An 18,393-nucleotide genomic window follows, 5' to 3' on the forward strand; every position below is an offset into this window, starting at 1 on the left:
CCGATAATTAAAATTTCCAAGATATTATATTGATTGAATATGTTACCAATCCACATATCTCACTTTATGCACTCACAAAGAAAATATATAGAGGATATTTGTTGGATCCGGTGGATTATCGATTTTAATTCACGAGTGATCATAGAAAATAATATTTTCACGAGTGGCGCAGCCACGAGTGAAAATATATGTTTTCTATGATCACGAGTGAATTAAAGTCGATAATCCACCGAATCCAACAAATTTTCTTTTTATTTAATGCATTTTTTCACAGTTTATATACATTGTTCAAGAGTTTAACTAACGAATTTTGCTGGGATAATGACGTCATTTCGTAAAAAAATGACGTCATTTCACAGTAAACAATGAAAATTATCGATAATTCTCACTGATAATTTTCACTGTTTGAAACAGTGAAATTATCAGTTTTAATTCACTGATATTTCTCTATAAACCACCGGAAAGCATTAAATAAATATATGTACTTGTCTGGGAAAGAACAATTTATAAAAAAAAATTGTTTTCTTAATAACACGATGCGGATGTTAAAATTTGGATCAAATGAGTAACAGACATAAAAAGTGACATTGGACATTTTCTATTAAAAACAAATACAGAACCAAGACGGTCATCTTGTTTAATACCTACAAAAAAAAAAGCTTGTCCTACCGATAATAAAAAATACTTACTGATTTTTTAATATAAAAAATAGAACTAAACATTAACATTTTCCCGATATAAATTAGTATAGATTTTGTATTAGATTCGTCCGTTTTACAAACACAATATATATATTTTTTCTACTGTAAATATTAATATATTGGCCGATTATTTTAAACAAAATAGAAAAAGATACTGGTATAACCATTATCTATGATTTTGTGTTATAACCCCCAAATAACCATTTTCTATGATGTTGTGTTATAACCCCCAAATATCCATTTTCTTTGATTTTGTGTTGTAACCCCCACATATTTCATAGTTCATTTATTTACATTGGTTTCCTTTTTTTTTACTGGCATCCGTGTGCAGTTTTCATTAATGGAACAGAACTGTGTATGTTTTAAAAATCTGCTTTATCTTGTAAGCGTAATTTTATATTTTTCTCAACTTCAAGGGGAGATGATTCTGAACTTAGTCTTACGTTGCTCATTTACGATTGGGGTTGAGTATTCATTGATATGAAAACACTGTAAAAGTTTTAATGTGTTTACGAACTCCCCCCCCCCACCCTCTCACACATATATTTTATGGGCATAATAAAAACAATAAATGGTTACAATACAACAGCATATTTATTTAAACTAAAATGTCTACATAAAAACAAAAAGTTAATATAGAACACAATTAAAATAATTTGATTCTACTGGGGCTCGAATCTTGGGCCTCTCACATGTGAAGCGAGCGTGTAACCGCTACACTACGAAACCGCTTGAAAAATCACATTCTAACTAAGATATTAATAAGCTATTAATAGTCGGTTTAAATGTAAACCCGGAGGTTTAAACGCTGGATAGTGAGCGGGGTTAAAGGTCCATACCAAAGGGTCCATACCACTGGCAAGATACGGGTCAGGCCTGCGGCGTTCTATATGCGGTTCTTAAGAAAAAACCTGTAGGAGGACTTGATAGTAATGCGACTGGGGTGCTGTGATGGTGCTCCCCATTGAAAAGCGGCTGCTTCCTTTATCAAGACCCATTATTACAATTAATAATACGTGTCGCGCTTCGCGCTCTCTAGCGCCTTTATTAGTAACTACATGGTTGCTATGATAGTGGAACAAAAAAGGTTTGTTTTTATACAAAACCAGAAAGTTTCACCGGTTCGCGTATTTGCCCAGTCCCTGTGATCTTTTATTATTGCCCAGTCCCTGTGATCAGTTATTAATTAAAAGAATTAGCTTTGCATTATTGGCAATAAATGTTGTAGTAAATGTAATAGGCACAAATGCAGTACTTATTTACAATAATTTACACAAAAAAACACCACTATGCAAGATATTCTGACAACAAAAATATATACACTGATCCGTGAAATAACTTCTCCTCCCATAAGCGAAAACAAACGTATTACATACTAGTCGCCGCGACACCAATACATGTTGATTACGCCTCAAAATAGTACTGAAAGCAAAACCATTACAATACATCTTTAAAATACTAATGATGTAAGCTGATGAAAATTCTTAGCATCGTTGATGACACAATGAAAGCAAAAATGTACAGAGAGACCTAGCATGGCTTACTAAGATTTCTCAATGAGGACACAACCAAAGTCTTTCACCAATCAGACATTAACCTTCATTACCCATGCCATGTTTCATCAAAAATCGATGTAATGTATAAGTTACCGCAGTATCCATATACCTTCTGATCGATAAACACATGGTCGGCCTGCAGTAAAAAGTCGAATGGAGGTTAAACCAATCGTATTTCCCCATCCATTAAGAGGGTAAACGAAAACGGAACCGATTTGATGTTAAAAATATGTACAAAAGACAAACGTATGATACATAGCGTATGTAATATTGAAGGTCATTGTTGAGGTAAATTTCAATTGTTAATACATATAATTAAATGATGAAGTTCTTGCAATTCGGTCATTATATAGGTAACATGAGTTTCTAGAGACAGATAAGGGAGAAAAAATTGTTAAGCAGGTGACCGATTGACTATACAACAATAAACCACAAAAATAAACAACAACACAGCACACATCTTAAAATTACAAAAATATTTAAAACCGGGACGATCGCCTTGACTAGCCTAACCTTAATTTTGGTCTCGAATTAATTAGAACAAGAGCTTGTCACAGTAGTGCCAAATCCCCGCCGAAATGTGTTTGCTTGTATGACATTTGTTTTGGAGAGTAGAATTATATTTGTAAAACATGGCACCTGTGTCATCTATTTATATTTCAAGGATCAACTAGTTATATTGTGTATGCGTTATGCTATAGAGAATAAAACATATGGAAATGAAAGAACGGGAGGTAATTAAAAAAAGACTATAAACAGTTACTGTTATTGATTACTGTATTTTTCCTTAAACTTAATTTTACTTACTTTTACTTACTGAATACTTCAGTGTCCAAATTAAAATATTACTGTAATGTAAAATTAGATAAAGGGATATATTAAAAATTGAAAAGCTAAAATATATGAATATGAAATTAAATTAAATATAATTTAAAATGATAAAAAAAGAAAATATTTTTTATAAAGGGAAATAATTAAAAAATACTACAGCCAAAATAGTTATGGTTCATGTTTACTGCACTTTTCCTAGTTGCCATCTGTTTATATTTTTAGTTTCAAGTAAACCACTTCAGTAGATTTAGAGTAATGCTCCGGACATAAATTTACCTTGAAATTAAATAAAGAGAGATAATTAAAAAGTTTAGGTAGATAGAGTTATGGTTCTTAGTCCATGCACTTCTCCTACTTGCCATCTGTTTATATGTCAAGTTTCAAGTAAATCCCTTCAGTATATTTAGAGTTTTGCTCCGGACAAAAATTTACTTTGAAGTTAAATAAAGGGAGATAATTCGAAAACTAAGGTAGATAGAGTTATGGTTCTTAGTCACTGCACTCCTCCTACTTGCCATCTGTTTATATTTCAAGTTAATCCCTTCAATAGATTTAGAGTTATGCTCCGGACAAAAATTTACTTTGAAATTATATAAAGGGAGTTAATTCAAAAACTAAGGTAGATAGAGTTATGGTTCTTGGTCCTAGTTGCCATCTGTTTATGTTCCAAGTTTAAAGTAAATCCATTGAATAGAATTGGAATAATGCTTCGGACAAACATTTAGTTTGAAATTATATTAAGGGAGATAATTCAAAACAAAAGGTAGATAGAGTTATGGTTCTTGGTCACTGCAATTCTCCTTGTTGTCATCTCCTTAGATTCTAAGTTTAAAGTAAATCCATTGAACTGATTTGGAGTTATGCTCCGGACTAAAATTTAGTTTGAAATTATATAAAGGGAGCTCATTAAAAAACTAAGGTAGATAAAGTTATGGTTCTTGGTCACTGCAGTTCTCCTAGTTGCCATCTGTTTATATTTCAAGTTTAAATTATATCCATTGAATAAATTTGACGTTATACTCTGGACCAAGTTTCGGACAACGCAAAGACGGACGGAAGCACAGACGGACGGGCGCACAGACGGACGGAGACTATAACTACACCCCCTCCGAAAATTTTTCGGCGATGACAAAAACACACATAGACAGGTCAAAATAACCAATAACATCATAGCATCGAAATTCAAATTAAAAATAAATCAATTTAAAGAAAATAATACACCGTGTTTGTTTTCATGTAGCATCAGATATACACAGAAACGAAAATGTTTTTGAAACAAGCCAAACCACAAAACACACCATATGTAATGTACATAATTATTGTTAATAATAATTGTTATTGAAATGTATTACCAATCAATTGCACTTTACTATATTAAAAGTGTTAAAAGTATTTAACAATGTTCTTACATGAGAGTATCGTATATCAACACGTTTTAACAATGTACCTTAAAATCAATAAAAAGGAACATTCAAATAACATGTCATTTCTTGATTGTCCGGCTATAATATGAATCAAAGACACACTTATATTCAAATAAATGGACACATGTTTTCACAAAACAAACAAACTAAAGATATGTTAGGAAATACTGATCCTTAAGCTTAATAATATAACCATACGCATCAACAAGGTTTTAAAACAAAAACACATTTCGCAAGGTCTCCTACCACAATCTTTGTTGAATCTTAATAGAAGTCAACTATGCCTTTATACATTTTCAAGTCTTGCTTTCGCTGGGTGTCAGAAACAAAAGCTTACGCAACATGTATCTGGGAGCAGGCATCTGTTTAACTCTGTTATTTTCATATGTACCTTCCCACTTAGAGACTTCTAAGTTAACCATCGTCAGAATCGTGAGAATGTCGCAGCTGAACATGGAAGGTATGTAATTTCGAGGTTAGTTGTAAGCACAAATGAAAGTTAAAATAAGGTATCCTCTCGTGAAGTATTATGTCAGTTGAACATTTACAGGAGAGTTAAAAGAAACAAATTCAATATCACTTGATCCTTGTTTCAGTATTTCTATAAATATTATTGTTTGTTATACAATTACCGTGATAAAACACAGATTCTTAGAGACGATGTTGTTGAATAAACACATATAAATAGAACGTGTTGTTTAAGACATGTTTCTTTTCTATAATAGATGCCACTTTTTTCATATTAGAGATGCCAACTTCTTTTAATAAACAACACGATGAAATTTACAATTTCTAGTTGAGTTTAACGTTTTAAAAGCTTATGTACTAAAAATACGTTTATTCTTTTAGAGCAGGTATTCTAAAAATTGGTATGAACAATCATGTAAGTATGTTAGTGTATATGTTCTTTGAATTATTATGTAATTTGGACTGATATAAGGTAAAATTAATCACCATTAATGAATAAAAGAATTTACATCATATGCATTGAAGTATTTATATAAAAACATGTCGAATTCACTGTAATTGTGGAACACGAATTGTTTCTAAGGATATCCATTATGCATAGTTAGCATAACTGCAGATGCATTTTGGACCAAATTATTAGACTTACACAGACTCACCTGTGAGCAAGCTTTCTAAGCTGTTCACACAGCGTTTTGATGTAAATCGAGCCTGTCAAATACCGGTAGGAAAGGTAACCCGGGTATGTGCAGTGGCCAATCAGGAAGTCACCAAAAATTGGTAACGTTTTAACCTTTTCAATAAAAGTATACATACATACAGCTGTGTTGATGCGCAAACATATAGTGTCCATATTTTAAGTAAGAAAATGAGCATGGACTTCTGGCAAGTGTTAATATACACTTATAAGAACTTCTCCCGTCAGACCCATCCAATTAAGACACATTATTCATTCTCTTTTCAGAACAAAAGTTTGGTGTCACCGCATGCAAACGGTCAATGTAAAGCAGTGATCATATTGAAAAATTGAAATATTACTAAGGGTAGCAGTTATTTTTTCAATTACCATCCGCTAGTCTTGAAAAGTCTATTTTAGTATGGGCATTCGTTGCCTAATGTATTTTAGCAGCCTGGTGTTTAATGTTCATTTATTTCTTAATAAGAGACAAAAACAGCAAGCTTTTCATTTCGTCAATCCATGAAACTCCATAACCAACAAGGTACCCACATATTATATTCCATACAAGAAAACAAGTAGTGTTTGTTGACAGTTTTAGGATATGAGTGTTAAATGGTGGTTAGGTCATTCAATCAGACAAAAGCCATGTAATGGTTATCACGTTTTAAAAAAACACAACACAATACATGTAATACTATCTCTTATACATTACTATATAACGTTAAAAAATAAAATTGATAAATGCAGACCCAAAACAGCGTACAATAAATGTTTATCAAAGAAAAAAAGAGAAATAAATGGTACGTTCTGGAACGGAAAAATCGCTAAAGCTTTTTCGTTTGAAGAATCGCCATATTTTTCCCATCCCGTCATCTACTATGTATTCTCTAATCCTCAGGAACAAACCATTGCATATCAAACATAGCGCGAGTATACATATTCAATTTATTGAAACATAATTTCAAGTCTATAAAATAATGTTTTGATAATAAACATACGCACCTCTGAAGCTTTCGATGAGTCAACTTGTGGCTGCACGCCCCCCACCATGTTTTTATCGCCCTGACAGGCTTGCAGAAAGAACAGCTTGGGCTTACCTGCTAGACTTGGGCACCTAGAAGAAGAATAAATAAAACGATTCAAATTTATTGACGACAAAGTTTCTTCATTAAGTATCAAACACAATTTGCTACGTCAACTTGATACAAAGAAAAGACCACAGACGGCTTTTGTGTTTCTTATATTTGTCCCGTAATCGTTCATAGTTCATAGACGACACATAGTTACTAACAATGTTCATTACTCTAAAATTACCGGTATGTAGCCTATCATTCGATATCTCGTCATGCGCGAATTGCCAAGATGACGAGATTTGTATTAACTACCATTTTCTCGTGTCACGCATGGGACAAGTCGGTCCCTCTCTATTATATCGGTTTCTCTGCATAATATAGGATAAAATATTCAACAACACCATGTATCAGTTTCTAGTCCAATTTAATGTCTAACATACTTAATATTTTCGGTTATACAAATACAGTCTGATAGCTACATGATCGTATCTTTCTCGATCCGTACACCTCCAAGTCTAAACGCTAACTCAACCGCGGAGTGCCGCTCTCCTTCCAAACATCCCCATTTTGTCCCCAAATTAATTTGCATATTTTTCTTTTAAACTTTTGATTGGTCCTCAGCTAGTATGGTTATTATTCATTGGTTGATTCGTCAGAATATTCTAGAAGGAACACTTTTTCATGTATTCACTTGCTTGGCGGATATACTAAAATTTAATCAATATATATTGGTACTAATCAATTTTTATTGATATAGAGTAATTCTGTTACTTTCGTCAGTACTATAACTTTTGTACCCCAGACAATAGGTGACCTTTTCATCTGTGCTGTTTATTGACCATGAGTGTTACTTACAATCTCGTATCTATATGCCGACTCTGGACTCAATGTGTTCTTATTTGAAATTTAATCAGGTCTGACTTTCCATGTTATTGATTCCAATTATACCCCACCCTGAGTGTGTTTGCTACTTTAAATAAATCTTAACCAGGTCTTAGTTTTGTAAATACCTCCCATTATTAATTGTTCAGACTTTATCTTAACATTGCATATATACATTATTTGAATATACATATTATCCTTTTTAATTTCTATCGTAAGAATAAAGTCATAAGAATAAACGATAAACGATATGTTTGCATACTCGCTACTGATATACTTGTCAATATTTCGTACATAAAGAAAACCCAAATATTTCACCCAATTTCTCATCATTATTTGACACAACTTATCCTCTCAATTTGATTTTTATGTATTTTAGGATACAGAAAAATCTTTAAGAATGTAAGTATGGTAGTAAACGAAAACATATTAACACATACGATGAAAAAATCAAACACGCAAACATGAAAACATAAGTGACGAAAACATATATATGATGAAAATCTGCATATTATTAATGAAATTTTTATCGAATGTTTCTGCTGAAATAATAAAACGTCGAAATATTTAAATAGTCAATGTCAATCACAATGACGTGGAATGCGTCACTGATTTGGGAAATCCAATACGAATAGTGTCCATTTTTGACATCTTCGCTGGAGGCGATGTGGCGTCTAGGTGAAGAGATGAGACATCTGGTTGTAGATGGTAACATGCAGTCGATTGAAGACGGCGGCTTCCGAATGAAGACGATGGTTGTCAGTCGGAGAAGCTGTTGGTCCTCGGCTGTTGCACGATTTAGAATACTTCAAACGTTTATTATATATAGTTCTGGAGAATGTCTGCATTCATGACTGTAGTATTATAATTAGTGTTTATGTACATGAAATAAAGGTAACACGCATATATATATTAGTTCATAGACGATAAAATGTTTACCTAATATATGTACAAAGTACGCGCGATTTTTCATCATCAAGTCCATTCATATCATCGTATCTTTAAAAATCATTTTCGACGACGCGTGAAATGTCCATTAACAGTCCACTCGTTGTATGGTACTGATGCTGGTTCACAATTTGGACCCATGTCGACAATGTTGGATCCTAATTGAAGTCGTCTGTTACGTCATCTGATTCTCGACGGATACGTCGTCGTCGAAGATATCTGCATGTCGATGACATATTCGTCTTCTGTGTCGGGGTGTTAAGATCTGATCACGATCTCAAATGCGTTATGAACGCATGTTGCTGCAGGCAAACCACGCCAACGATGTCAGGAGCGCTGCTTTTCTCCTTAACTTGTATCGCATTGGCAAATCTTATAGGGTCAATTACATGAAATGATAAACGGGCCTTTTATTTACATATTAATGGAATTTGCTATATAAGCACTCAGATTACTATTCACACCTATTATAAGATATACCCAAATAAAATTAATGTGCTAAAGGAACGCGATTCTCATGACACAAATTTATGATGTTTTATTTAAACTATACGCGTTTGTCTATTCAATGAAATGTATTGTGTTTTATTATGTTTTATTTACTTTGAGAACAAAAATTTACAAACAAAATCCCTTGTCTTAATGTAGTTATTCTTATAAAGAAACGAAAAAGAATAAACTACATATTCGATCAGTATCAAATTTGTAATGAATCATAGCAATATAGTTGTATCTTTTACATTATACTAATAAAAGGTACACTGCTTTGCTTTTAAGGATATTTACAAACTGTATTAAAATGTTATTTATGCCTAAAATGTTGTTTACTTGAGCGCTGTAGGGCATAAGCTAGCGTTGGTTAATGTCGTTGTCAAGTGCGTTGTCATAAGCTTGTCATGTAATCGAACGTACTTAGTGAGTCCGCCTATTTTGAGGGTTATTTATACTAATTTCGTTACGCACTCGTCTAATTCGTGACCCACGCCTGTCATCAAGTAATGGGCGTCAAACGTGTGTATCTTTTCGTTGATAGACAGATGACAGACCATCCCTACGTATTGTACGCTTTCGGTATTCGCGGGTCGCCATTTAATTTGATAAGCCAATTTGTATTAACACCTGGAAAACGTATCGGAATGTCGCTCTTTCTCACTTAATGTACGTACTAATTGTTTATGTGCATTTTGCGAGTCACGATTCTTATATTTTCTGTTTGTTACATATTACTGAAATATATCTATTATATCACCCGTAGACTTAAATATGACATTTTCATTTCATTATAAACCCGTAAATCAATGCTAATGACGATACATTATCAAAATCGGACGATACCGTCCTATATAATCCTGTTTTTACATATATACTACATATACATTCAAAACATATTTCTCTATATACAAAATTTTTGGGGTCTTTAAGTCTCGACATCTATCTCGCTTTATTTTGTAGTCCATCCATTTACATGTGTTCAGCCATTGTCTGAAGGCACGTGAAAATTGCTTTCTTCATTGCGTTATTTGAACGTGAAGTCTTTTTTGTCAATTTTCTTTTTTTGTGTTTTAACGCTACCGCGTCAATTTGCATCTGATCGTCTGAAGAATCATTTTCAAACCTACGTACAGGTGAGTTTTGTGAATTACCGTTATTGTAATGCATCGTATCTGATTCACTGGAGCTTGACTGTATATCCGCGAATTGTTTGTTTCTCAAATGTTTTTGCAATTCAGCGAGCGGTATGTTTTCCTCGTCATCCGTGTTATCTCTAATCTGTCGGGTCTGTTGCGTAATTACAGGTAACCCATGTACTGACGTATTTGAATCGCTATCAGAAGATAATGTGTCGTCCGCAAAGGCTAAATTTGCTTTTCTAATCGGGCGCGCTAGCGGTTTATCTATCATTGGCCATTCATCGATATTTGCGTGCCTTATTTGATCAGCGTGAACTTTAATAGTTGAGTTGTCTAACTGATTCTTTATTACGTATGTTAACGGCGACTTTTGTTCGATTATACGATAATATGGCCTCCATTTACTGTCTAATTTATTTGTACGTTGAAAGTTTTTGTAGTAAACGGGGTCATTGATTTCGAATTTAATATCTTTCGTATTTTTATTCGCATAATCAGCTTGTCTACGTTTCGATTTTTGAATTTGGGCACATACCTTTTTAAATGATTTGTGTTGTTCTTCTAATATTATTTTATGATAATCTTCACCGTGATATTTACGTCTAGGCTTTAACAAGTTGTCTATTGGAAGAATAGGGTCTCTATTAAAAAGTAAGAAGAACGGTGTGTGCTTCGAAGTCTCGGATGTACAAAATCTCATTGCCGCTAAAGACATGTTTAAATGTATGTCCCATTGTTGTACATTTTCTTGTACCCGTTTTGATAGTATATTGTTCATAGTCCCATGTGAACGCTCGTTCATGCCATTAGACGCGGGATGATATATTGTCGTCTTTACGTGGTCAATGTTCATTGATTTTAATGTTTCCGTGAAAGCTGTGCTTGTGAATTCTTTTCCGTTATCAGTTATAATTCTTATAGGACAACTATGACGGCAATAAATCTCGTTCATTAACAGGTGTATTACGCTATCAGACGACTTATCAGGCGAAGCGAAAGCTTCTATGTATCCTGAGAATTGATCTACGAAACATATTATATATCTATTTCCGGAAAGCGTTTTCGGATATGGACCGCATATATCTATGGAAACAACTGAAAACGGAAAGGGAGGTATTGAGGTATCCGACGATATGGGAGCTTTAATTGCTTTTAAATTTCTACTTTGACATATAATGCACTTAGATACATAATCATTCAATTCTTTGAACATTTTAGGCCAGTAATATTTCTCTTTTAGTGTCTGGAAAAGCCTTTGAGACCCGGGATGTCCGTTTTCATCATGGTATTGCTTGACAACTGAATCAGTCAGGTGTTTAGGTACAAACAGCCTGAGAGTAGGTTCCTCATCTACGTTTGATATGTAGTACAGTATGTCATCAACCGTTAAATATCTATCATCTTCACTCTTGTTCTGTTTCCCTAATCTTAATCTAGCTTTAATCTCGGATATACGAGGGTCTTTTTCTTGTTCTATTTGCATATTAAGCCCTGATATATTATTGTTCGACGCTGTGTCGTCGACTGGGATTGGTTGCGGGGTAATAATATTATCAATTATTTGCCTGTGATCGATATGCGTAGAGTCAATTACATTAATTTCGCGCGTCTGGTTTTGTCCATTTATTTCCGAACTGATCGTCAAATGTTTATCGTTAATATCTAATTCTAGTTCTGTTTGATCGCATTGATTATTCTTTATTTTGGTTTTTGGAGGTCGGCTTAGAAAGTCAGCAATAATATTCTTTTTTCCCGGTATATATTCAATTTTGCAGTTGTAACCCGCTATACTTAAGGCCCATAATTGTATTTTCTTGTTTTGCATCGGACTTTCCAATAAATACTTAAGCGGCTTGTGATCGCTCTTTATAACAAATTCGGCGTTGTGTAAATAATGGTGCAATTTACTTAGACTGTAAAATATGCTGTAACATTCTTTTTCAATAGTACTATATTTGCACTGTGTGGGGCTTAATCTGTGCGATATAAAAAATATCGGCTTTTCGCCCACATAATCCCCGGTCTCGTTACTGTCGCATTTTTGAGTCAAACAGGCTCCGACGCATTTATCAGATGCATCCGTATACAGAATATAACCTTTTTTTGGATCAGGGTATGAAAGATAAGGGATTTGCGTAAATGAGTCTTTTAATTGTAGGAAACTATCTTCGCATTGTTTTGACCATTTAAATGGGACATTCTTTCTCGTGAGATTAATGAGAGGCTCGACTACTTCTGAATACGACGGACAGAATCTCCTATAAAATCCTGCAGCACCTAAGATGGATCGTACATCGCGCACGCACTTTGGCCTAGGATATTGTCGGATCGCTTCTACCTTTAACGGATCCGGCCTTATACCATTTTGATCTATGATGAAGCCTAGGTATCTAGTCTCTCTTTGTAAGAATTGACATTTTGATAGTTTTAGCTTTAGGTTATGTTTACTGAGACTCTGTAGTACTGTATCTACGTGTGATAAATGAGATTGCAAGTCAGGTGAAAATATTAAAATATCGTCTAGATACGCCACAGCGAAGCTCTCACAACCTTTGAGTACTTTATTAGCCAATTCTTGAAATATAGCACCGGCGGAGGAGGCACCGAAGGGCATAACATTAAATTGAAATAGACCCCTGAATCCCGAAGCAAAAGCCGTTTTTTCTCTGTCCTCTTCCTTTATAGGTATTTGCCAATATCCCGATATCAAATCTAAACTGGTGAAATATTTACTTTTACCTAATAACGCCAATATATCATCTATTAATGGTAATGGATAGGCAATTGGTTTTGTAATTTTGTTTAATTGTCTAAAATCAACACAGAACCTTTTCTCATCTTTATTATCTTTATTTGAATCATAGTTATTTTTCTTTTTATCTACTAAAACAATAGGGAAGCTCCACGGACTTCTTGATGGACTTATTATGTTTGCGTCTAGCATTTCGTCGATGGCTTTATCTATGAATACCTTATTGTTTAATGGTGTTCGATACGGCCTTAATTTAATGGGTGGATGATCCCCTGTGTCTATGGTAAATTCTATTGCTGAAGTTTGTGTTAATTCTAAATTATTTCTTGCGAAGAGAGTTCTGTGTTTTAAGAGTATCGGTAGAATATTTTCTTTTTGATTTTCATCTACACGTAAATCTGATAAGATTTCATCTTTAGATAAACCTGATTTCGGCTGATTATTTTTAATAACTTCTTGTACTGAGCATATTTCATTATCATTTACCGATTTTATTCGCCCTATGGCACAGTGTCGTCTAAGCCTTATTGTTTTATGCGTATTGTTTATAATTAAAATGGGAAATTGTCTATCACGCGTTGTCTTGACGACTGAATTAACAATTGTTAAACCGGGTTCATTATCAAAGAAAGAATTGCTTATTCCATTGAATTCATAATTCGTATTTGAACGTATGCAGTTTCTTTTAGCTTGAGCAAAGAGTCTATATGCAGTTTGTGGTTTCAACACAGTATGTCTAGTTAATCTCGCTATCGTTGAAAGATGTACATCTTCTTCTAGAGGTACATAACAGTTATCAATCCTCAAACATCCTAAATCAAAGTATAAACGGACACCATTATCTTGTAAAAAGTCTCTTCCTAAAATAACATTTCTATTAACGTTACTTACTACAAAAAACATGTGCTCTTTATATATGCTCCCTATTTTGAATCTCAATTTTACACTTCCGTGGACATGTAATGAATTTCCATTTACCGACTTTAGATTTACTTTTTGAAATATCAGTGCGGGTTTTTGTTTTAACATATCATAAGTACGTTTACTCACGATGCTGACTTGAGCGCCCGAGTCTATCAAGCTCCTAAATTGATAACCACCTGTTGAAATAACACAAGAATTTGGACTACCACACAAAGCGATATTATATGTCTCGACTTTTTCATTCTTACCATAGACCCCTTTTTGGTAAGAATTTCCTAGTTTTTTCGATTAATGTACGTTTTCCTTTGAGTACATTCTCTACTAAAGTGTCCTAATTTACCACAATTCCAACAATCAATTTTATCTTTCCAATTTTTGTCATATTCGTTCTTGCGCCTGTTACCGTTTTGATCTATCGTATGACAGTTCCGCCCTACCGTATATGCACTTATTTCGCGTTGCCTACGGCGACAGATTTCAATAGAATGACCGTGTTTCTTGCAATATGTGCAAACAATAGATGACCTAATATAATCGATATCTGTCTGAATATTATCGGTCGTAATGTTATAAAGTCCATTTATTTGTGATCGTAACTCAAACCTAGCTCTGACACTTTGCTCATGTATAGCGCTTTTTAAAGCATTTGATAACGTTGCATGATTTTCGCGCATTAATTTAAGTCTCAAATAATCGTGCGATAATCCGTCAATAAAAATTTCTACTAACTGTTTTTCTTTATAGTCTAAATTTCCTTCAATATTTTCGTATGCGTCAGTCGCAAGAGATAAAAGTCGCTCAGCGTATATTTGAACATTTTCGTCGGTCCTTTGTTTAGTCGTCTTTAATAATGAGAAAGCGTATTGTGGGTCTTGAATTTCTGCAAATCTTAATTTAAGCTGTTCCTTTAAATCAGTCCACGTCCCTGTCGGATCATCAGTCAAAAAACGATGTATGTAATCACTAACAAGCCCTTTACTAGATTGGTAAGCAACAAATTTTAATTTATTCTCATCTAAATTGGTAAGTGTTCCATATTTTTCTACATTTTTAATCCAATTTTTAAATTCTTTTGAATTTCCATCAAATGATTGTACAACCTGTGAAATAGTCTGAGTGCTTATGGCCGTTTTAACATCTTTAATTTGTTCATTTAAATTTTGAAATAATTCAGGGATTATTTGATTTGCCATTTTGATACAAGCGTTAGGAAATAAAACAGTCACTCACCGGAAGTTGCAGAATGTGTGCGGTCTGATGTCGTTGTTCCCGGCTCACGGTTGTTGTTACTGGTTACAGAAGTTGCCGAAACGGAGTTTCTTCGCGTTGTTTTCCATGGCTTCGTAATTGTAAGTGGTAGTATTTCTTTGTTCGAATCCTTGGTTCACGAGCACCATTTAACGTCCTGTGTCCCGTAATCGTTCATAGTTCATAGACGACACATAGTTACTAACAATGTTCATTACTCTAAAATTACCGGTATGTAGCCTATCATTCGATATCTCGTCATGCGCGAATTGCCAAGATGACGAGATTTGTATTAACTACCATTTTCTCGTGTCACGCATGGGACAAGTCGGTCCCTCTCTATTATATCGGTTTCTCTGCATAATATAGGATAAAATATTCAACAACACCATGTATCAGTTTCTAGTCCAATTTAATGTCTAACATACTTAATATTTTCGGTTATACAAATACAGTCTGATAGCTACATGATCGTATCTTTCTCGATCCGTACACCTCCAAGTCTAAACGCTAACTCAACCGCGGAGTGCCGCTCTCCTTCCAAACATCCCCATTTTGTCCCCAAATTAATTTGCATATTTTTCTTTTAAACTTTTGATTGGTCCTCAGCTAGTATGGTTATTATTCATTGGTTGATTCGTCAGAATATTCTAGAAGGAACACTTTTTCATGTATTCACTTGCTTGGCGGATATACTAAAATTTAATCTATATATATTGGTACTAATCAATTTTTATTGATATAGAGTAATTCTGTTACTTTCGTCAGTACTATAACTTTTGTACCCCAGACAATAGGTGACCTTTTCATCTGTGCTGTTTATTGACCATGAGTGTTACTTACAATCTCGTATCTATATGCCGACTCTGGACTCAATGTGTTCTTATTTGAAATTTAATCAGGTCTGACTTTCCATGTTATTGATTCCAATTATACCCCACCCTGAGTGTGTTTGCTACTTTAAATAAATCTTAACCAGGTCTTAGTTTTGTAAATACCTCCCATTATTAATTGTTCAGACTTTATCTTAACATTGCATATATACATTATTTGAATATACATATTATCCTTTTTAATTTCTATCGTAAGAATAAAGTCATAAGAATAAACGATAAACGATATGTTTGCATACTCGCTACTGATATACTTGTCAATATTTCGTACATAAAGAAAACCCAAATATTTCACCCAATTTCTCATCATTATTTGACACATTGGCAACTACATGTAGTTACCTATTGTAATAGACAACAACAGCAATAGTAATAATATTCGAAGCAATCCTTAATTCAAACGCATTATCTTAATTTCATTTTCCAGAATTCCAGATTGTCTAGATTAGATACCAATATTAGCGTGTTTTGTATAATAGTATGTCACATATAATAATGATAATAAGCATTATCTGTATATAGCACCAATTAGGCTCCATTTGTGGTTTGGGCATCCATATTAAATTCATTTCTTATGTCACAATGTGTGTATGGGTTGTGTCAATACACGTGATGAAGCATACATATTTTGAGACAAATAATATCTGAGATAAAGAACGATTCCAAAACTTTAAGTCTTAAATAAGATAATTACGTTTAGCGTAATTATAACGTAATATAACGTTGGTTTTGGTTGAGCTTTTCAACCAAAACCTCACAAATGCACCACTATAAAACAAGGTACTGTGTTTCACTTGTTCTGTAAACTCTTCACACTCATTTCATAAAAAGGACATGTGTAACATTTACGTAACTAACTTTTTACTTTGTATCACATAAAAACAGTCCGTTTATTAAAAGAAAGCTTAAAATTTATCTAAAAGGAAAACACTACGTGCTTAGATGTGTTGTCCAGAGATGCACTCACAGAGGTTGAATTGACTTTTATTCACATTAAATAACCATGTTGTACTGGTATAATTTAAGAAGTATAAAATGTGTGGAGTAAGAAATCGATTACCTCTCATGCACTATTTAGAAAATCTCTCTCAAGTTAAGTGTAACTTATCACTGACATGTGAATGTTTACCGTTGTTTGGCCTTTCGGCAACTGTGGTGATTTGCCTTAAACCTTGATGGATTTAACGTACAAATTTCTGCTCATGTTTATGTGTGATGTCGAAAGATCCATAGAGCCATATTATGATACTGTTTTGTGCCAAAGTGTTTATTGCTGTTATGTAGTGCGCATATATAGCACTTATATATTTCAAAATGACCAATTAACCACACACGTGTTGCCATCATATTGTTCAATATCACATAATCTATAATTGTGCTTGGTTGCAAGAAGTTGTCAGTGCATGAACTTTATACACGTCCGTACCATATTATCGATGAAGACGAGATTTGAAACCAAGCTCTGAATCAGACACATTTGATCCCCTTTTTACAATTGAGGATACGGATCCAAGTGCATTATGTGAGTTCAATCTTTACAGTTTAAGACAACAATTGTCTGCGTTTCATGATTTAAACACAATATAGCAAATGTTAAGACCCTATTTTTCAACAACACTATATTTAGCGAATAAACAAAAATACTCGATATGTCATTTTTCGGTCCAGCCATGTTGTTGCTTTATTTACCTGAGATTTACTTGAGCCATGCATATTTGTTTTTTTTGTAAACTTTTTTACAATAAAAGGCCTATCCCAACGAAGTCTTTCTCGATAAAACTTTATAGTTTATTTCGGAGTTGCACCTGAATCGCAGATGTCAATTTAATGCTTGATGAGTAGATGTTGTCGCTTGGAAATGTTTTCGCAACGTCCATTTTACTGCTTGTACTTTTAAATGATTGACACGCGGGTAAAAGCACCACATTATTTTCACTATTTATTTAAAGAACAGCTCGCTTGTATTTATTTATGTCGTGCAGATAATAATATATACACACGATCTGCCTAACAGTGAAAAAACAACGATTCAATGGATATATAGGAAGTGTTTATAAGAAAAACTATCCTGGTAAATCGTGTTTCAAAAAATCTCTGAATATACGCCTAATTCAAATCGCAACTTTGCGCATTCGTTCGCAATTGCGGTGTCGAACGCAGTCGATGGTTTGATTTGACCACTATGGATAGGAATCCAATAAAATAAGCAACATCAACTTAACAACTCGAAAGACGGAAATAAAGATAAGTATATACAAACATCTAAAACACGCTGGAAGAGAAAGGGTGGTAATCATCCTTAAGTCCTTACGGCATGTGAACATAGACGCGGAATTTTAGTGTAAAGGATGAAAACAACATCATTCTTTACAGATTGTCTATGGAA

The 18,393-nt window shown here is 33.8% G+C and overlaps 1 protein-coding gene across 1 annotated transcript in view; it reads right to left on the reverse strand.

Moving 5' to 3' along the window:
- Nucleotides 1-2,091: 2,091 nt before the first annotated feature.
- Nucleotides 2,092-18,393, reverse strand: part of LOC127837318 (uncharacterized) — a 43,756-nt gene continuing 27,454 nt past the window's right edge. The window contains exons 8-10 of the mRNA XM_052364279.1: nucleotides 6,659-6,770; nucleotides 5,637-5,770; nucleotides 2,092-4,959 (exon numbers count right to left, since the gene is read on the reverse strand). Of these exons, the coding sequence (XP_052220239.1) occupies nucleotides 4,809-4,959; nucleotides 5,637-5,770; nucleotides 6,659-6,770 (397 nt within the window). The 3' untranslated portion in view covers nucleotides 2,092-4,808. The remainder of the gene's footprint in view (nucleotides 4,960-5,636; nucleotides 5,771-6,658; nucleotides 6,771-18,393) is intronic.

This window comes from Dreissena polymorpha, chromosome 7 (genome assembly GCF_020536995.1).
Source record: "Dreissena polymorpha isolate Duluth1 chromosome 7, UMN_Dpol_1.0, whole genome shotgun sequence".
In the NCBI taxonomy this organism is placed as follows: Eukaryota; Metazoa; Mollusca; class Bivalvia; order Myida; family Dreissenidae; genus Dreissena; species Dreissena polymorpha.